The sequence below is a fragment of the Agelaius phoeniceus genome, chromosome 3 (genome assembly GCF_051311805.1).
Source record: "Agelaius phoeniceus isolate bAgePho1 chromosome 3, bAgePho1.hap1, whole genome shotgun sequence".
NCBI classification, from domain to species: domain Eukaryota; kingdom Metazoa; phylum Chordata; class Aves; order Passeriformes; family Icteridae; genus Agelaius; species Agelaius phoeniceus.
In genome coordinates, this window is record NC_135267.1 from 14791243 (window position 1) to 14812858 (window position 21616).

Sequence of the window (21616 nt, forward strand, 5' to 3'; positions counted from 1 at the left end):
CTCTGTTATGGTAAATAGCAGCTGAGAGTCTTGCCCTGTGCAGATGTAAAACACTTTAGCCTCTCACTGCAGCAACACCGGGTGCAGTTATTCACTGTGGCCGTGCCAAAAGCTTGGTGGGTTGCTATTTATTTTTTTTCAGTTGACAGCTGATTTCGAAGAGGGAGACAGGCAATAAAAATGCTGTGAATGGTGAAGGAAATGAGTCTGACTCACTTCCACTTTCCCTTTCACATTTTTAATCCTGTGCAGTGCTGCCTGTGACAGGAGTGGGATTATGCTGGGATTACTGATAGCAGTCTCTGATCTGCTGTGTAGATGGTTTTATTTTCAATCCCTTTTTTTTTAAACAAATCTTTTTTTATTTATTTTCCTATTTCCCTTCAGCAACTTCTACCTGACATATTTAAATTGCTTCTCTTTCATTCCTGTTCCAGCTGCAAGCACATCTCCTCCTTGCAAGTAAATATGTTTTGAAAGGGAGAGGTAGGGAGAAATAAAGTTAACATTGCTTTCCATTTTGGTCTTAAGAAAATAAGGAAAAACTGTGAACATGAAAGGGCTGGTTTTGCAGTGAAACTATGGTGTCTTTCAGAGGAAAGCACTGGCTGTTTTCATTTTCAGACCCTGGTAGAAGCTTGAGAAAAAAAGCAGGTGACACTGAGTTCGTGTTAACCATCCAAAGGCTTGGGAGGGGAAATCAAACAGGTTTCATGTCATTAACTGGCTGTCTGTAAACAAGGTAGTTCACATCCCTGTGCCTCAGGTCAGCCTTTGTGTGTACAAGCAAGAATTTGGGAGGGTTTGGGCAGTGTTTGGCATTCCTTGCTGCTTTAAATTGTCCTGTCAAGTAGTGTGTTATGAAGCAGCACCTGGACACGTGGGGCAGAGGGGCATGAATGAGCATTCAGGGCATGAAGCCATCTGAAAGAATGTGGTGGCTGTTTGCACAGAACTTCCCATACCCCAGGCTTGGCGGTGCACAGAGCAGTTTTAGAAGGGTACAAGAAAACAGCCAAGAACGCCCCTGAACAAGGTGAGGAACTGCTTACTGCAGGTTCAGGTGCCTGGTGAGGGTCCATGACTGTCAATGCCAGAGGCCACTGCTCTGTGTTGGTGTATGTGTGTCCTCAGCAAACTGTTCTGCTTGAACAACTCAGCTCTCTGAAGAAGATAACTTATACTCCATGTTGTTGCTTTATTTCCAAATAATTATTAAGAGCACCATTTGAAGACAATGCATGTTTTAAATATCGAAGGAATGTTTTCAGCCCCTATCTTTTATTTGGCTGGAGCAACTTACCTTCTTTGATAGCCTGTGTGCAGAATAGTCTCCTTGTTCCAGAGGTTAGATTGTACCAAACAGGGACAGAAACATAAATATTTACTGCCATCTTTTGGGCAGTGTGGGTATGACTCAAAAAAAGAAGGGGTCAATCGAATTACTCTGCATCTCCTTCAGCTTTGTCAGCTGACTCTTATCTGGCCACCAAATACAACAGTTGGCCAAAGAACATCAGTTTTTTAACAGTTATCAGTCCAAGGCTCTAAGTGAAGCGAGGTTCCTAAAGGGAGGTGCTTACTTTGGCTTGAGCAAACTGATAGATTTTGGGCTAAAAAACCTAAAAGGCTTTGAGCACATCCACCATTCTTAAGCTTTTGACACAGTGTGTGTTCATTGCTTCAGACTGCTGGGAGCTTTGTGTTTTGCTCTGCTTTAATGCATAATTGCTAGGATTCTTGAAGTCAGACCCTGACCTTTTCAAGAAATACAATTTCAGTACTCTGTAGTCTGCAAGAATATTAGAGTGTCAACATATGTAGGTTTATTTTTAAATGTATGTATTTTAGCAAGATAGGATATGTTGCATCACACTCTTCTGACCCTTTCTTCTTACACAGTGTATTGTTCAGTTGAAATGCTGATTAGGTGACCTTTCCTAATTGCAATACATTATTTTTCATCCACTTGAGGTGTCAGGTTGTATTTTTAATATCATACTTAATCAAACTTTCAGTCCTGCAGTCTGAGCAGATGCACATTTCCTGCTGTGGTAATAGCCCCTTCCTTGAAACTAGTTTGAATATAATAGCAGCAAGGTACTTTACTCTTTCCAGAAGGCCGCGTCTCTTAGTGGACAGAACCTTCTTTTAATGCAATGAGATCATTTATTAAGGCTTTGTAGAAAGATGAAATTTTTATCTGGGATTCATATGTGTTGCTGATTTAAGTACGATTATCGTCTTATCCTTACCATCTGGACCTCCACAACGTGCCACAAGGGAAGAACTTGCTCAATGTAAAACTTGGTTTGTTGTTTATTGAGGGGGTGGCAGCAAAGATAATCGTCCTTCCGCTCACTGTTCTTCAGCTTGCATTGAGCAAGCAAAATGTGACTCTTTGCTCTTGTCTTGTGTTTGTTTTAGGTGAAACTTCCTTTTCCTGTTGATCAAATCACAGATCTTCCAAGGAATGATTTCCAGATGATGATAAAGATGCACAAGCTAACCTCAGAGCAGCTCGAGTTCATCCACGACGTCCGCCGGCGCAGCAAGAACCGGATCGCAGCCCAGCGCTGCCGCAAGAGGAAACTGGACTGCATTCAGAACCTGGAATGTGAAATCCGCAAGTTGGTGAGTTCTGTGCCCTCGCTGCAGCCCAGCTCACCCTCACACTGTAGCCTGCAGGGCACCAGCAGCAATTCCAGCCCAGACTTCAGGGGGTTCAGTCAGTTTGTGCACTGATGAGCAGAATGATGCACAATGGACAGTGCCGCCACATTTTACTGTAAGGGAGTGAGGTGACTGGAGCGAGGCCAAGGGGCTGCTTAGAAAATTCCTCTCACTTTCAGTCATGGGATGGACACCTCAGGTGGGGTTTGTTGTGTTTCATTTTGCTTTGTTCTCTGCTCAAGCTGTAGGAAACATCGTGTGGAAGAGGCAGGGATCTGTTGGAAGAAGCTGAGTTACCATCACCTCACAAATGGCAGAAAGCCACAAGACTTTGGGTTACTCACTTGCTGCCTGTGCCTGTCTGCTTCCCATCTGTAACAGGGAGGTGGCACTGACCTCACAAGCTGGTTGGGAGGCTTAAATCATCAAGGCTTGTGAAGCTTTCAGATGCTGTGCTGCTGAAGCCCTGGGGGGAAAAAAAAGAAAAATCAAAACATTGTTCAGAGTAGTGCTGCACTGATGCAAAACAAACAACACAACAAAGATAAACAAAATAGTGAGCAACTGCTTCCTGCACTGAGTATAATGCACAGTGTGTACAGGGTGAGTCAGAGGTTCTGCACAGTGGAAGAGTGGATGGATCCTCATCAGGTTGTCAGAAGAAGCAGGTTCAGTCTTAGCTGCACATGCCTGTCGCTCTGCACTGAGCTGGTGATGGGGAGGAGTTCCTGTCTCACTCTCCAGAGCCTCAGGAGCAGCACTCTGAGGGCTGGACTAGCAGCAGGGGGTGATTCAGCCTTATACCTGTTGCCTTCACTTGAAAATTAGTTTGAGTTAATTGATTTCACACAATCCTGTGACATTGCCATTATTGTCTGATATAGTAAACTGTAGACAGACAAAATAAAACTTTTAAGTCCTCTCCCTACACAAGCACTCATCTCAGGGGAATGAATGAAAGGCATGAGTGGCCTTGTGGGCTTGATCCATGCTCAATTTGAGGAATCAAAAACCATTTGAGTTACAGGATTCTTCCCAAAAAAAAGTTGACATTTCTATTTAGCAAAGGGGACTTGAATATGTGGCAATATGCAGTGAGTGAGCCAAGTAGGGAAGACACCCCACTGGACCTGTTTGCAAACAGTGAAGGGCTGGTGGGTGAAGTGATGGCTGGATGCCTTCTTGGGCACAGTGATCCTAATTTGATGGAATTTTTGGTTTCTGGAGAATTAAGTAGGAGGGTCAGCAGAGCTGCCACCTTGGACTTCCAGAATGCAGACTTTGGCCTGTTTAGAAGACTGGTTGGGAAAATCCCTTAGGAGGCAGTACTGAAGAGAGGAGTTCAGGAAGGTCAGACATTCTTCAAGAAATAAATCTTGCTGGCACAAGAGCAGGCTGATCCCATGTGCAAAAATATAAGACACTGGAGAAGACCAGCGTGGCTGAACAAAGAGTTTCAGCTGGAACTCAAAGAAAAAATGGAGTTTATTATTTTTGGAAGAAGGGGCAGCTATTCAGGAGGACTACAAGTATATAGTGAAGTTATACAGGGAGAAAATTAGAAGGGTAAAAGTCCAACTAGAACTTAATCAGGCTACTGCTGTAAATGACAATAAAAAATGGTTTTTTAAACAGACAAGCAACAAAAGGAAGGCCAAGGAGAATCTCCATCCTTTCTTGAATGCAGTAAAAACACAGCAACAGAGAAGGAGGAAAAGGCTGAGGTACTTAATGCCTTCTTTGCCTCAGCCTTACTCAGTAGTAAGACTGATTGCTCCCCGGGTACCCAGCCCCCTGAGCTGTTAGACAGGGACAGGGAAAACAATAAACATATAACACATGACCACTGGAAATTCCTTTGTTTTCTTCTGTCCACTTTGTGATCAGCAGTTTCCAGTCTCATGAATTACATAATGGTGCTGTTGTTTAAGGGTTTTTCATGTGGCTGGATCTTTTTTATGAAAGACCCCTTTCCCCCCTGTAGTTACTGTAAGTCACCCATCTTCTTGACACAGATGGTTTCACAGCAGACAGTGAGTGAAATGGTTGTATCCTCAGAGTTTGATAGGTAATTTTTTTTGCCTGCTTTCTCTCACTCATTCATCTACCCACTCACATTCCCTTTTTTCCCTGCAAACTCGCAGCATATTCTCCTCCATAATTCATCATCTCAAGATGTACTTGAGCATCTGTTTATTTTTTTATTATTTTTGTGCTTTCTTGATAGATTTATCAATATTTTAGCAGTTAGTTCTTTTCATGTGTACTGCTCTCTTTCACATTCATGCAGCTGTATGCTTCCAGTGTGGGCTCTGGACCCAGGGCAATACTATCAGCTGTCAACAACCACCCATAGCTGGATTATCTGAGTTGTGGAGCTTTCACACCTCAGATGCAGAGACATCTTGGGTTTAGCAGTGTTACTAGGTGAGATACGTGGCTGTGCTGCTTTTGGGGCCAGCTCAGCTCTGGAAATAGTTCTGGTACTCTACAAAAGCTCATCTTCTCTCTCGAGCTGTGTGCCCACCTGCCTGAGACAGAAGGAGATGCAGCAGGACCATCCCAGTCAGTCTACAGTGAATCAACACCATTTTTTAGAGGTGAAACCCTAGGCTGGGTTCATAAAAATATCTGTATTAGATCAAGCTCAAACCATTAAACACCAGAACATAAGAAAACAAGCCATGGTGCAGGCCACAGAGCACACTTAGATCCTCTCTCCTGAATAAACTCACCTCTCTCAGGAGTAAGGAGCTCCAGGGGTGCACCCAGCCTAAGCAGCCAACCTGACAGTTCAAGGGTGAACCGAACACCAGCAGCTTATCCTCACTTCAGGAATTAACCCATTCTCTTGCTGATTAGATAGGAAATGGCACTTCTTCCTCAAAATGTTTTGTTCAGAGTTCTTTTATATAATCTATTGGGCAGCCTTAGTTTATAAAGGGAACAGTTCTGTGGGAGTAACTTGGGATTCTGTCCTCTTCCAGTTCAAATGTTTTTCTCCAGATGTTTCCCAAAGTTCTGTCCACACAGGCCGTGGTGGTCAAATACTTGATGTCTCTGTGACTTTTCCTCTGGCCATATGAAAAGAGATGTGACACATTAGTGTTCTTGGGTACTGCTGCATATGTATTGTACTTGCAAGGACCCTCGTGGCAGAGAGGAGTGATGAATCTGACTCCATGTTCTCAGAAGGCTAATTTATTATTTTATGATACTATATTATATTAAAGAATACTATACTAAACTATACTAAAGAATACAGAAAGGATATGTACACAATGCTAAAAAGATAATAATGAAAACTCATGACTCTTTCCAGAGTCCTGACACAGCTTGGCACTGATTGGCCAATGAGACAAAGCAACTCATACCAGAATCCAATAAAACAATCACCTGTGGGTAAACAGTCTCCAAACACATTCCAGACAAGCAAAGCAAAGGAGAAGCAAATGCAATAATAATCATTTTCCTTTTTCTCTGAGACTTCTCAGCTTCCCAGGAGAAAAATCCTGGGCGAAGGGATTTTTCAGAGAATGTAAATGCCACACGTATGTGCCCAAAGTGAGCAGGCAGTGGATGTCCCTTCCTCAGTCTAAGATGCCTTCTTTCTTTTTCAGGTGTGTGAGAAAGAGAAATTGCTCTCAGAAAGGAACCAGCTGAAAGCGAGCATGGGAGAATTGCTAGACAACTTCTCGTGTCTTTCCCAAGAAGTGTGTAGAGACATGCAGAGCCCGGAACAGATCCAAGCCCTCCACCGATACTGCCCCGTTCTCAGACCCATGGATCTACAGCCGGTCACCACCATCAGCCCCACCCCAGCTGGTGTGGAGCAGGGCCTGGTGAGCTCCCAGTGCGTCGGGGAGAGCATGCAATGCTGCTCGGAGCAAGGCTCGGTGCAGCTGGGAGCGCCCTGGCTGCCCAACAACATCTCGGAAAATTGTTCGGCTGGCGCGGGATTGGATGGAGCCGACGCAGGTACTTACCCCGAGAGAGAGCTTCCACCTGAGCAGAGCAGCCAAACGGTCACGGTAGACTTCTGTCAGGAAATGACTGATAAATGTACAACAGATGAACAACCCAGGAAAGATTACACCTAGTGACTCGTAACCTTAACGTTACACCTGGTCAGGTGTTCTTCAGTCAGCCAGTGGCAGTGTTCATTTGTTGTCTAGAAGAACGTATTTGGTGCACACTACAGTGGTCTTAGCAGCAATACTGTTTTTAAGTATTCCCTCCTCTCTACAAGCAGGAGTTCTCTTCACAATGGTGCTATCCCTTGCTCAGGCAGGGAACGAAGCAGTGGCAACACTGTCTGTTTTTGTATGTTGATTTCAATCTTAACAGGGATGGACATAACACCTCTGAGGACCCAACCGCAGCTTTTTTTCTCAGTGGCCCATGTCACAAAACCCTAACTCAGGAATTTCCTCTGAATGTTCAATTTTTCATTGAAGACAGCTTCTTTACACATCAAAGTTTTATAGCTAAACTGTACATATTATATATAATATATATAAAATATATATATCCATATGCAAGAGTCCCTGCATGCCTCAATTTTCTCATCCTACAAACTGGAAGATTTCATTTCTATTGTACAAACAAGTTCCAACATTCCTTTTTGTCCTTGATGCTAGAACTAGTTTGGTAACTTGTTACACGATAATTTTTTCCTCAGTTCGCAGTTCAGCAATAGCATTCAATTTGTACTTATTTATAAAACTTTAATGTCGGAAACTTATTTGAGATTTTATTATAGACAATTTTTTTTGGCACAGCCATTTCGTGCCATTGAGCAATGTGGAGTTATTTTATTTTCTTGCAGATACTGTACAGTAATGGTCAACTTTGCCACTTGCACTGAGTTTCTGGTCAAACCTCTTTTCATAAATGAAGTCATGACTTCAGAATAACTTGAGTATATGGTTTTCTTTGCTTTATGGCTTAAAGGAAATAGAAAATTTTTATCTAATAGACAAACACTCAGGAGCTCATTATGTAGTAAAAACAGTCTTGCCAAATACTGAATTCACTATACAATTTGTAAAGAGAATCTGCTTGAATTATTTTTATATTTAGACTTCTTTCTGTTTCACAAACCAAGTTTAAGTGCTGTTAATGATGGTTTTGGAGTCTTATAGGGGAAAGTATATTTCACTCTTTAGAGAAAAGTGACAACTGGATCAATTCATCAAATGTTCCACGAAGTAAAGCAAACAGAGATCACGTCAATATACCTGGGGGCTTTTTCTTCAGCCCCACTCTGCATCCTTTATTCATGGAAGCAACTGCTGCTCCGGCTAAGTCCCCAGAGCCTGACCTCAGCTGTCCTCAGACATTACCTGTTCTCCCCACCAGACCCAAGTTGCAGAGCTGGGTCTGGTGAAGTCAGTGACCCTGCCTAGGTAGGCAGAGTTGCAGGATCACGCCCCTAGTTGTTGACTTTGGTTTCCTTACGGAAGTCCAGCTAGCACTGTATCCTCTAAGAGCAAAACATACGTTTGCCAACACCCTATTTGGTCACTTACCCATCAAATTGTTGTGTTCCGGGATCCTCTCATCCTGCAGCATTGCCCTCAGCACAAACTGCAGCTAAAAGAGCGCTGTCTCAAAGGAGACTACTCAGTGAATTGGCTTAGTTGTAACTGTATTGGACTTGTATCTTAATGTTGACTCATGTTATGACTGTGTGAGACAGCAGCTTTCCAAGCATAACATCTGTATGTACAGTGTAGACAGAAGAACAACCTCCTAATGCTTTTTTTAATAATTATTACTATTTTAAGTGTACTGAGTTTTTATTTTGTGGTTCTTTGCCCTACGTGTGCCAGGTTGTGTGGCTTTATCAACGACAACTGTCATGTGCTTTATTGGCTGATATTGTCTGTTCTCGCTGAAAAAAACATGACCAGCTGTTCACACCTGTTAAAAAAAAAAAAAGTGTGGGGAAGCAGCTTCTCAGAAGCACTAAGTGATAATGTGTTCTTCTGTGCTAACGTTTACACTAGAGGTGTGCGCTGGTGGTTTTTTGAGGCACTCAAGTAGATCAGCATCTTGAACCCTGGAGGAGGAATCAGCTCCCTCTCTCCACTTTCTTCCATCTTCAGACTGTGCTCATGGACTGTCGCCCACTCGCCACAAAGTCTTGCTTTTATCCTCCTCATGCAAACTATTGTAATTGTAGCCAAGCTACTGAGGAGGAACTGCATATAGCATGTGCCATGTTTGTTGAAAATACTTTTTTTCCCCGCATGTACAAAGAAAAACTAGTATATAATGTAGGAGAATATTTATGTTTAGGTATTAATCATTACTGTACAAAATCCTTACCTTTAAATGTTCAAAAATATACAAATGCCATAAACTCCTAGTTCAGACGGTTGAAAAAGGGGGAGGAGTTGTCCTTTCTTTTTAAAAGAGCTTAACCTAAAAATATCTGAACCCCCTCCCAACCATCCTTTGCAGGTAACTTCACTGAGAAGCTCTTTGGTGGGGGGTGGGATTTGATTTTCCTTTGAATTTGTTGACGTTGCAAAGCAGTTCTGTGCTTCGCAGAGAAGTTTTGTTTCTATGAGACCATGGTGAAAGCTAGAATTTAAAACTAAATGTGAATCACATTATAGAGTCATAGCTACTTGGGGGGGGGGGAGGTTGGGGGAGTGGGAGGGAAGGGTCAACTGACACAGTATTTTAAAGATGTTTTTCTGTTGCCTTTTTTATTTTTAAGTGACCTCCTATATATATGAATAGATAGAATGTTTTATGAGTATAAAACCAAGTTTTAACTTGCTTCCTGACATGAAGATTTACTCTACTAACAACTCATGTGCAACTGGTACTCTTGACCTCATTCCGACGGTTTAAAAAACCCACCCACACAACCCATTGCGCTGCAGCTCTTAGGTTTGACCTGGCCTCATACTGGTGCTGGGTCCCTTGATTTCCTCTACCTTGGGAACTGATATTTAAAACCACTGCTCAAATAAGTGTCTCTTCCTCAACCTTTCTCTCGTCTTTCTCTTTCCCTCCCCTGCAAGCTTTTCTGGATGTTTGATTTCATTCTTTCCCATTAGAAGTGGCTGATTTTGTGTCATTGCTTCCTATATTTACATGTATCATGGTTTTTCAGTGGGGTTTTTTTGGTGGTGGTGGTGGTTGTTTTTTGTTTCTATTTTGTTTTGAGGTTTTTTTGCTATTTTGAACCATGTGGCTTTCAAAGCAGTTACTGGGCTAACATTTAAAGGAAAATACTGGGAGAATTAGTTTCAGACCTGGACATCAGTTTACATACCCAAACGTTCTTGTCTCACGAGGTCAAACCAATGACCACAAAACATCATTGGAAAGAGGAAAAAAAAAAATCTGACTGCAGAATTCTAAGAGTTTGGCCAGTGGTCACTGTGATCTTAAGAATCTCTTTGCATTTGTCAAAGAGGATACATGCAGCATCTCTCCTGCTGGGCGTTGCTTGGGAATGGCATGGTGAGACCCCATCTCCCCTCTGAGCACTGCTCTGCTCCCATGGGCACGTGAGTCCTTGGAGCTCTGTCCAGTCTGTATCTAGTCCTCCTTTTCCTCTGCCATTGCTATACTTGTATTGCCAGGAAACCTCATTTCATTTAGGCTTGTTATGCTTTGTCAGGTGAGTACTACACTATATAATGTGTTTGTTTCTCTGCGTTCTCTGGGGGTGCCTTGAACACAATTAAAGCTCATTGCAAGCTGATTCTGGAACAAAAAGGTAGTGAAAAAATAAATTTAAAAAAAAAAGAGTGAAAACAAAACAGAAAACAAACAAAACAAAAGCAAAAACGTTGGCTGTATTATCAGGAGATCCCAGTATTTATATCACTGACTTCCTAACGTGATGACTCAGGCGTCAAGAGTTTGATGCTGCAGTATAAAACTATTATTTTATATATTGTACAAGTAATTTATTAAATGTCTTTCTAAGGGTATATGCTGCTTTTAAGATGCACTATATTTTTGGATCTAATCCCTGTATTATTTTTTTCCCAAGGAAGTAAAATGTGCTGCAAAAGCAAGCCACAGTGATTAGTATGCTAACTGCTACTTCTCTTTAAAAAGCAGAGTGGGAACGAGATATGTAACTTTGCTAAGTGGATTAACTCCTGCCAGAGAAATGATTAATGCTGATACTGTGGTTGTTAATCTGGAGTGTGACACTTCATCATGTCTGTATCCTAAAGAGTGCTTAAATAGAAGTTAAAATGCCTAGATATATAGTTAATTTTTTTAATATGTGACTTCAGGACTGCCTAGTAAATAAAACAAATCTGCATGCTGGAATCACTATAATCCTCTAATAAAATGAAAATTGATCCACTAGGAGAAAATGTGGTGAAGCATTGCAATTCCAGAATCAACACCACATCCTCATCTGTGTCTTGTAATCCACTGCTGTGGTGGTGAGGAGAGAGTAAAGGGTGCGTTCGCAGAATAGGAGACCCATAGTGAATTTTGCAGTGAGACAAAGTGGATGTTTGCCAGCTTTCCGCAGTCTCACATTTTGCTCCACTTGACATCCTCTACCATTACAACAAGCAGTGCTGCTTCCACCTCTTTTTTTCCCCGATCTGAGATGCTTTTGAAGGTGCCTCTGGGTGAATGTTGTAGCCCATGGCTACAGCATTTTAAAAGTCTCTATTTTAGGGCTGCCTTGAGAAGTTTTATCTCAGTATGAGCAGCGGCTTTGCATAAGGAGGGGATCTGCTAAGTATGGAGCAGTTTTATTTTTATCAGAAGTGAGGTGAAACTCAAACTATTAACATAAAGAATTTCTGCTCTCTTTCCTGGTAAAAATTTTCTCAACAGATTTTGACTTCATTTCAGTTTTGTCTCTGCCAACACAGTCCAAGTTAATTTTGCATCCATATATAGAATACATGTATGTATGTATACATACATCTATAATTCTAGTCAGTGTGTGTTTGTGTATTTTACTGTTTATAATACATATATGTATATTTATAATACTCCCTGGAGTATTTTATGACTCAGGCATCAGGTCTGATGCTGTAGAATACAATATATGTGTATATGCTTATGTTCAAATACTGTGTGTATATTTAAAAGATCTATTGTTGGTGGTCTGTAGAATAATAATTCCCTTTACTCTTAAAATTTTAATGGCATTACTTGCAAAGATTAAGTGTACAGTATTTTCCTACACTCCACCAAGATAGGTATTATTTATATTGAAGTCAATTATTGATGAGCATTTTAAGGTATTACATTAATAATATTGCCATTTTTGCTAACAAAATCACTTTTTGGCAGGAAGGAATGCTAAAAATATCTTTTTTATAAGCTTATTGCCCCAACCAAACGACTGCTAAAAAGCCAGTTAGATGACTCCTGTTCTTGTGCAAACTTACGTGACTGTGGGCAGAGCCCTTGCCATAACTGACAGTCACTGTGTGGTTCGTGCAGTGCCATTGTTGTCCCTTTTGGCTAATTAAGGGCATGCAGAAAGAAACTAACATCCCAAAATAGAAATTGGAACTGGCAGTGTTTGATTTCATTGATTGCTTAGAAGCAGAGATGGTCCCAGGCTACGCACCCAAACGACTCCCCCTGCTTTGGAGGGAGCCAGGCGGGGGCTGCGGTGGACGGTGGGCTCATCCCTGCAGCCAGAGGAGCCCGTGCTCTGGGATGTGGGCAGAGGAGGGAGCAGCTGCCCCGTGCTGGGGGTTGTGGCTGGCACCCCCTGCCCAGGCTGGTGGTACCCTGCAGCTGTGATGTACCCGAGAGGAATGTGCATGGTTTCAGTCCTGTTCTCACTGCTGCGCTTGCTCTGCCTGAAGCTCTCTGGATCCCTCAGACCAGCAGGAATGATACTAAACACTTTGGTGATACTCAATGCGTGGTTGTTTACTCAAAGTTGCAAGCATCACCTTTGATTTCAAGGGTGAGGATGCCCTAAGAGTTTGTTCCAGAACCAGTTGGTTACAAGTGCACCTCTTATATATGCCTTACAAACTTCAGAGGCCATATTCAAAACAGGGTTTTATCAGTGTATGCAAGGGGGTGCAACCCCTCTTCTCTTCCTCCCCAGGTCAAACAGTATGGACAGTTTTCACACATATCTACCTGTATAACCCTCTGTACCTCTCATAACTGGTCAATGACTGTAACAGGTTACATCAGGTGTTTTTTCTACATACTTTTTACACAAATTCTATGCGATTAATGTAACTTAATTCAATGCATCATTTTATTGTACTAGTTCTTAAGCTTGTCTTTATTTTTTTTTTCTAGGTGACTGTGGTTTCTTGTGATTTTTATTGTATAAATAAATGAGGTGGCTGTTGATGCTTACTCTCTGTTACTAAGAATTTTTACCTTTTTGGAAGAAAGCATTGCTATGAACTAATGAATTTAAAATGTCATTTACTCATTGTAAATACAGTATTGTGCAAAAAAACAAAAATGAAAAAAAACCACCCGACCCTTTTCATTCATTTGAATTGCTAGTGTTAACTGAATTTTGTCTAGACACCATTTCTGTTGATGAAATAAAGACATATCATTATGTATTGTAAATTGTCTCATCGTGACTCTGAAATCGACGTTGCCGGGCTCGGCTAACACGCGAGTTGTAGGTGAGACACAGGAGGGTGGGTTGGAAACATTTGTTACTGCCAGGTGAATCTCTGGACTAATGAAGAGACTTCTACTCACGTGGTCCCACTGCTAATTCACTAGCAGTCTTTGATCCAGGGATCCAAGCTACCTTTGATCTGCAGGAACAGCCCAGGGTGTTCCGTTGCAAACATGAAATAAGTTTTTTTGGAAGATCAAATAAGCTGTATCTATACTCGTTCCCTTAGTGCATGACTTAAGGCAATTCTGCTCAGTCTTTGTTTTGGTCTTCTAAAATGCTGGTGTACTTGTTGGGAGGTAAGGGAAGAGGCTGAGGTTTGTTTCCTCTTTAAGGAAAACCTGAGAGAAACTGAGAGAGGTTTGTGTAGTAACAAAACATAGCTAAAAAGTCTCTGTTGTATTCCTCCCTGAAAGAGGAAACTTGTGCCATGGACCATTCACAGGAAAGCCAGAAAGGAAAGAAGAAATTACAACAGTTTTAGATGCTATTTACCACAAGCAGGACATGGGGTCCAGCAAGGAGGTGTTTGTGCTGTGGGGGTCCTACATCTGCCGCCTCTCTCCTTGTGTTGGATGCAAGCTGGGAGCCTGCCCAGCAGCTTGGCTGGAGCAGACCCAGGGAGGGGGGAATGGCGTGACCAGTCATCCTGCCCTGGCCCACACACTTGGGATGACACTCTGTGGCATGAGGAGGAGGTCAGGCTGCTGGAGGGAGGTCCCCAGGCTTTTTTATCACCAGACAGAAGACCATTAACCATGTTCCCTTGTCCACCAACCTTAGCATCTTCCTGTTGAGCATATCTGAAGAAGGCTTCCCACCCCATCAAATCTATCAGAAGATGTATCCACCACATCAGTGCAGCTGGCAGCAGACAGAGTATGTTAGCAAAGCTGTTTCTCCATCCCTCAATTGTTGCTGGCATTTAATGGCCACCATTTCAAGTATTTATTTTCTTTTTTTTTTTTCCTTAAAATACTGAATAAATGCACAGGCAAATTGTCAATGAGTTTCTAGTGAGGCAGAATATGAATGTAAATCATGTGCTTTTGAAAAAAACCAAAACACTGCAATCTTTGTGCTTGAGTTATTTTCCTGCAGTCCTGCTTTCTGCTAGCCTTGCCTTAGAGTTCTCAAGTGATGGAGGATTTTTATGCATAGGGAAAGCTGCATCGCAAACAAACTTGTTCCAAGCATCATTCCCTCCTGAGATGATAGCAAATGTGAACTGTGACAAATAAAAGCAGTTTTAAGTATGTGACCTGAAACAGGATCAGGGACAGTCAGAAGAAGCTGCTTTATTTTCCAAGTACACCAGTGGAAGAGCTGCTTTTTTGGGCTGCTTCCTTGGGCTGCATAGAACCCAGGAAACCAACCCTCTGGAGCTAGGCTGTACTAGCAAACTGAAATGAGCTCTTTTTGGCTTTGCTTGTCTTTTGGTTCTTCTGTATGAGTTAATGAGGCTGTGAAGCAAATAAGATTTTCGTGACCACAATGTGATCTTCTCAAACAGCCAAATGGAAAGCATAGATGTTTTGCACTAAAAGTAAATTGTCTGATATCACTTAGTTTCAATTTTGAATCCAAAAGCATTAGCTATGAGGAGGCTACATTGGCATGGAAAGGCTCTATCAGAATTTGAGGATTGCAGCAGCACAGGCAGAAAAGCTGCAGATATTCTTCAGCTGTTTTTTGCTCTCTTTAATTTTCTGTCCTTTCAGATTCCATGACTGTTTCCACTGTTTTTTTATTCATCAGCTGCTGAAGTCTGGAGAGATAGAGGCCACATAGCCTTCCAGGTTATTTTCAAATCAAACTATTCCTTTCTTGTCAGTGCCTTGGGTCTTAGGCTACCTTGAAGTTCTGTGGATCAGGCTGGTTTCTGATATGAACACCACTAGCATGCACAACAAGTTGTGCATCCCAAAACGCTTCCCAAAGACACAAGGCTGTTTCTGCAGTGGCAGCACACACTGGCAAGATCCAGCTCAGTCTGCGTGAGAGAAATCTTGAGTTGTGGAGTGAGCTACCCAGTAACAGCAGCAGTCAGAGTACAACACAGCTGGGATTGGCATGAAATGGAGGAATAAAGTGTTTGCTTTTTCAAACTGTATTATCAATTTAGCATTACAGCAGTGGGACAGGGGAACATAATGACAGAAAATCTGCTTTTCATCTCTCTGCTGAAGGCAGTTTGTACTCAGTCCCTTAGTTTATTTCTTCTCCTTAGAATGTCCTTACTTTTTCATGATGGATGATAGTTCTAAGAGCATGCTCTGAAAGACAACAAGAGAAAGAAAGCACAAAACTGAATTGGCTTAAAGAAGAAAAAGAAATGCTATCATAGAAATTAACCCCAGCACAAACATAGTTAAGGGAATCTGGTGTTTAGCTGACAACATACTTACCTTGTAGGGCTTTGTTCAATGCTAATGGGGGGGTGGGAAGAAGGGAAACACCTTGATTTTAAACCAAAATAAATATATGAATGCAATGATATGACCAGCAGGTTGAGGGGGGTGATTCTCCCTCTCTACTCAGCTCCTCTGAGACCTCACCTGGAGTGTTGCATCCAGCTCTGGGACCACAATATAAGAATGTCATGGACCTGCTGGAGAAAGTCCAGAGGAGGGCCATGAGGATGGTCAGAGGGGCTGGGACACCTGTCCTATGAAGACAGGCTGAGTTAGGGTTGTTCAGCCTGGAGAAGAGGAGGCTTCAGGGAGACCTTACAGCACCTTCCAGTACCTAAAGAGGGCTTACAGCAAAGCTGTAGAGGGACTGTTAGCAAGGGTAGTGGCTTTAAACTGAAAAAAGAATAGGCTTAGATTGGGTATTAGAAAGAAATTCTTTACTGTGAGGGTGATGAGGCACTGGAAAAGGTTGCCCTGAGCTGTTTTGGATGTACCATTCCTGCAAGTGTTCAAGGCCAGGTTGGATGTGGCTTTGAGCAATGTGGTTCAGTGGAAGGTGTCCCAGCCCATGGGTGTGGGTGTTGGAACTAGATGATCTTTAAGGTCCTTTTAAACCCAAATCATTCTGATTCTATAATTCTGTGATTTAGTAATTTGTTTGAAATCAGTGAACCCACCCTAGTAGCTCTTCCTGTACATAGTAAGGAGGTTTGTATCTTTTTGAATTCTTTAAAACCTTACAAAGATGGACTCAATTAAACAAGTTCCACTTTCTAAAATCCAGCTTATTTGTTTTTTGCTGCACAGATCCTCAGAGGGGTTCATTAGTGTTCAACTGCTGCTGACACCCAAAGTTTATCTGTGTTTGTACAAGTGGTGAACAGTTACCTTTGGGTGGCCAAGTGGCTTTTGCAGGAAAATTGGTATATTTGCTGTCCTCACCACAAGTTTCTTTTGAGTGCTCCAGGGCAGAATAAAATATAAGTACTGTGGGATTTATTTATTTTTTTAAAGAGGTATTTACCCTGAAAAACTGTACAAAACCAGCAGTAGTTACCAGCAGGTGTAAATGTGAATACCTTTGAGGATTCTCAAAAATCCTAGAGGAACACAGGGATTTGCCAGTCCCTTACCCCACCTGCAGATTTTCCTGGTGGAGCTCATGTGTGTAAATAACTCCTCCATGGTTATCAGGTTTGTTATTTCAATGTACATTCACTCTTATCAAGCAGTTGCAGCCCCAGAAGCAAGAGCAGGTGAGCAGCTAGTTAAATGAGTATTTATTCCTTACACAATGCTGAAAGGTTGAGTAAACATGCCCTGTTCTGAAGAAGATGGCAAGCACTCATGCTGAACAGCAGCTTTCTCTTCCCTATCCTGCTCACTATGGAGAGTTTTCCCAGTGGGTAAGAGGCTCAAAGCTGAATGGAGAATTGAGAAGCAGGAAAAAATTGAACAGCGTGGAGGAATAAAAGAGCAGTGCAATGAGGGAAACCAAACCTAGTGAATTGTAAAATTTTCACAACTTTGACAGACCCAGGATTTCAGCCCTAGAGACTTTCTTCTCTGCAAAAGAATAAAACCAGCAGCCCTATCTCACACTAATTCTGCAATCTGAGAGTATCAGTGTCACCATCTGCTTCATTGTTAATTTTATTCCCTTCATTCACCATAAGAAGGGAGTCTTGTTTTAAATATGCATTGGTTACTTTGTAGCCAAAAATACAGACTTATTAAAATGACACTGTGAAAGCACAGGACACTCTGGAGGAGACGATGAGGAAGATGCAGCACTTCTTGAAAAACAAAAGTCTAGAGTGCCTAAAATGCCTAAGATTTCTTTATGAAAGTCTTGATCTACTAATTTTGGTTGCTAAAATCATTATACATCTTCTATTGATTTCCAGTTTTGCTTCTTGATTTAGGAACTTATCATGGCTTCATCAAGAAACACAAACATTAGATAATGTCAAGCCCCCATCTTCTTGGAATACCCTAGGGTACTCTAGAAAGAGCACGAGCACAGTAGAGCACATAACCTCTTAATACAGGTTGAGGCATGGGTTGCAAATATTTGTTCCAAGTCATCTGAAAGTTGGTGCTTTTGTGAAGAGCTGCCAATCTAGTGTAACTACTCACAATCCCAGTTAACCAAATTAAAATTCTAGGTTTTAGAGCACAGCATAGAATTCTTTAGAAAGCTATCATATAGGTAAAGACCAAAAAGAACTGATGCTGGACGTCCTGCTCAAGTAGCATGGAATTGGAATCCTCCGCTTTAGAAGGGCAGGAAACACAGCTAGCAAAGTCTTCAAATGCAGTTAGCAATGAAATACCAGCCTCCAGCTTTTGTAGAAGTGATTGCATTCAGTAATTGAGTTGGGAAGACATTGTGACACTCTGAAGATGGAGAGTCAGGCTGTGGTCACCTCAGCTGAGCTGTCTGGTCATTCTGCTATCACTCCCTGGTCTGCAGAAAATGGGTGAGGAGGAAGATTGCTTGATTCTGGCCAACAGTGCCTTTGGAAGTAAAGCTGCCATCTTCTCTAACTGTTCATTTGGAGTGCTCAGGTCTGCTTTTCATGCCCTCAGAGATAAGAAGAGAGTTATTCTGTGATCCTAATGGCTTGACACAATCTTGCATGTGGATGCTGGGAGACAATACCCCTCAGTGCAATGCTCCAAGAGCCAGGTGCCTATTCTGGGCTGTAATTCCTGGCCCTGCCTATTTTCAAGAGAGCACAAGTTGTATCTGTACTTGTTATAAACTGATCTTAGACTGCATCAGTCTATTAATCTTATCAGGCTTAAGCATGTATTATCCACCACTCAAGACCCTGACTGGTGCAAATTATGAGGTCTTTTTCTCAGAATATAATTCATGTGCAGAGTCCTATGGACAGCAGCATAATTCCTACACACCTTTGTGGATCCACCTCCTGGCTGTCAGCTATGATTATGGATATACTAAATTCAGTGAAGGTTTTTTCACTCAGTTGTGTGTGAAAAGCTGCCATTTAAGGCCTGCTTCACCTAACGGAGTCTGACAGCATGGGAACATGCAGAGGATGCCCTTTTGCTCCATAGCTGTATCTCCCCTTAAATAAAAGTTAAAATGTGGTGAGAGAAGCAAACCTTAGGGCAGAACCATATGTGTACCCACAATATCTCTGAGAAGATAAAATACTGTTTATTCTCTAAGAGGTATCCTCTAAGTGAGCCTTGGAAATTATTAGCTTGGAGACAGTTACCAATGAACAAATTGTTTTCTGTCACTTCAAAGCATGCTGACTGTGGTCCACAGGACCAAGGTTTGGAGACATGCAGATAGTCTGACTTGAGCTGTACACAGTTGCTGGATTCCCTTGTCAGTGTAGAGTTTTGTAACATTATATTGAGATTAGCTCATCTGTATAGTCAGCAATGCTCTTGTCATTGTGTTAGGTGGAATGAAATCAGTTGGAAATAATTCTCATGTCATGCATTTATTCTCTACCTTTGTTTGCCATGTGCTTGAAGGTCCAGTTTTGGTGCTCTGTCTTCAGAATCTAATAAACCTAAAGCTTGACCAACAGAGGCTCAAAAAAAGTTTGCTTTTTTCCTAACAAATCTTTAGTCAAATAAATTTTTTAGGTTTTCTGTCTCTCTGACTTTGGCTTCCTGGTATGAATAATGATTAACTTTGGATAATGCCACGTGAAAGAAATGGAACAGAACATGAAGAGTGAGTGGGTTGGGTGTAAAACTAAACAGTTGCAATGTAAATATTTTGTCAGGGGTTTATGCTGCAGTTGGATGTGAAACAAGAAAATGGCTCTTCACCAATTCCAGGTAAGGAAGTTTTAAAAAAACTTTGAAAAAAAAATAGCCTTCTAGTTTGTGGCCACACATGGGTGGTCTGTCTAAATCCTACCAATGGGAAGGGCATTTCTTCTTTTTTAGATATAGAGCTGGTCTTGTTTGCACTGAAGTCTGGAAAAGTTGAGGAATCCTGATAGCCAAACATGTATTTTGTAATCAATATCCTACTGTGCTGTTTCATAGGGGCTTTCAGTGAAGAATTAAATGCATTCTCTCCTAAGGGTCCAAAATAACCTTTCCTCCAAAGAGGAAGGCCTAAGGGAAACTTTCTGTTCTCTTTGAGAGATGCAGTTTTGTACTTGTGAAAAAAAATCGTGTTTATGACCCAGCCAATTACTATCCAAAACCTGGTCTTCATAGTTTGATCCACAGGGTCCAATATATAATGAGAAGCAACTTTTAACACATTTATCCCTAATGATTATTATTTGCTTGTTAGAGATTCAGTTTTGGATTATTATTGGCTTGTTAGAGATTCAGTTTTGGTGTGGAAATGGCATTGGTAATACTGGTCAGAAAAAATCTCATCACTGGTTGAAGATCAAGCATCCATAAATTGTACCCTTAGACTTGCTTGGTGCTTTCAGTGCCACAACTCACAGAGTGCAGTTGACTTGTCTGAAGACTTTTGCAGTATCAGATGGATGGATTTTGTGTAACTTCGAGGGTTTCTTTCAGCTAGGAAGAAAACTATGGTGTTTGTGGGCAGCTGCAGCTGCCCTGCTGCCTTAGCACAGAACATGGGGATGTGTTTGGTTGGAGATTGCTAGAATGGTTATTGAGCTGTAGAAAGTGATCTTTTCAATGTTGAGTTGATACTCCTCTCTCATTGAACCTAATACAAAGAATGCTACAGACAAATTCTGGCAGAATGGTGTGGATGAGGGGGAAAAAGAAAAAAAACTTTAACCCGTACGGAACTAAAGATGATAGTTTGGGAAATTTATCAAAGAAAATTGAAGAACAGTGTCAATTCTCCTTTTAGGCTACCCAGCTTAGATTTGTAAAATCCAGGTTAGAACAGACTGTATTTTATCTGTTTAAAGTATGTTTGTGCATTGGATTCACTTTTATGCTAAAAAGTGTCTGTACTCTGACTTTTTTTGCATTAGTGTTACAAGTCACTGTTAATCAGGGATGGCAGTAGGCAATGTTTTTGTATGCTTCATTGGGATTTTTTTTTAATATAGCTACTTTTAAGTACTTATTAAAAAAAATATGATCAATAGATTTTAAATAAAATCATACACATTTTTCTTTTATCTAAACATTACCTCTCCTATGAGGAAGGGCTGAGAAAGTTGGGGTTGTTCAGTCTGGAGAAGGCTCCAAGGTGACTTAGTAGTGGCCTTCCAGTAAGTAAAAGGGAGCTGACAAGAGAGCTGGAGAGGGACTGTTAGCAAGGGCATGTAGTGATGGAACAAGGGGGAATGGCTTTAAACTGAAAGAGGGCAGATTTAGTAGGAGGAAATTCTTTACTGTGAGGGTGGTGGGGGGCTGGAACTGGTTGCCCAGAGAAGTTGTAGATGCCCCATCCCTGGAAGTGTTCTAGGCCAGGCTTGAGGGCACTTTGGGCAACCTGGTCTAGTGGAAGGTGTCCCTTGACAGGGTGAGGGTTGGAACTAGATGATCTTTAAGATCCCTTCCAACCCAAATCATTCTGTGATTCTGTCATTAATACATGATTCTCATCTTCTGGACAATATAAAAACAAATCAAACCAATGCTGAGTGCATTTGATCAAAATAAATAGTTAATATAGGAACTGAGGAATACAGACTAGAAAAGTATTCAAGTTTTAATGCCCAGGTTCAACATATTTATGATGCACCAGCATATTTGTGTATTGAAGTCAGTATTCATAAAAGTGCTGCAGCAGTGCCAGAATAAAGTGCATTTGCCAAAACCTTGCCTCAGTGGAATTAAGAAGTACAAGTACTTTTAAATATTGCATGCTGTAAGCAGGAAGCACCAGGCAGCATACCTACATCAGTCACATTTTAAAATGCTAGCACAAGCCCTGTACACAATGATCTCCAAA

The 21616-nt window shown here is 41.5% G+C and overlaps 1 protein-coding gene across 7 annotated transcripts in view; it reads left to right on the top strand.

Annotated features, from left to right (window-relative positions):
- BACH2 (BACH transcriptional regulator 2) overlaps positions 1–13242 on the top strand; it is a 188123-nt gene extending 174881 nt beyond the window's left edge. For all 7 annotated transcript variants that reach the window (XM_077174756.1, XM_077174759.1, XM_054630335.2 and 4 more), the window contains 2 exons: positions 2428–2634; positions 6294–13242. In XM_077174756.1, the coding sequence (XP_077030871.1) occupies positions 2428–2634; positions 6294–6773 (687 nt within the window). In that variant the 3' untranslated portion in view covers positions 6774–13242. The remainder of the gene's footprint in view (positions 1–2427; positions 2635–6293) is intronic.
- Positions 13243–21616: the final 8374 nt, after the last annotated feature.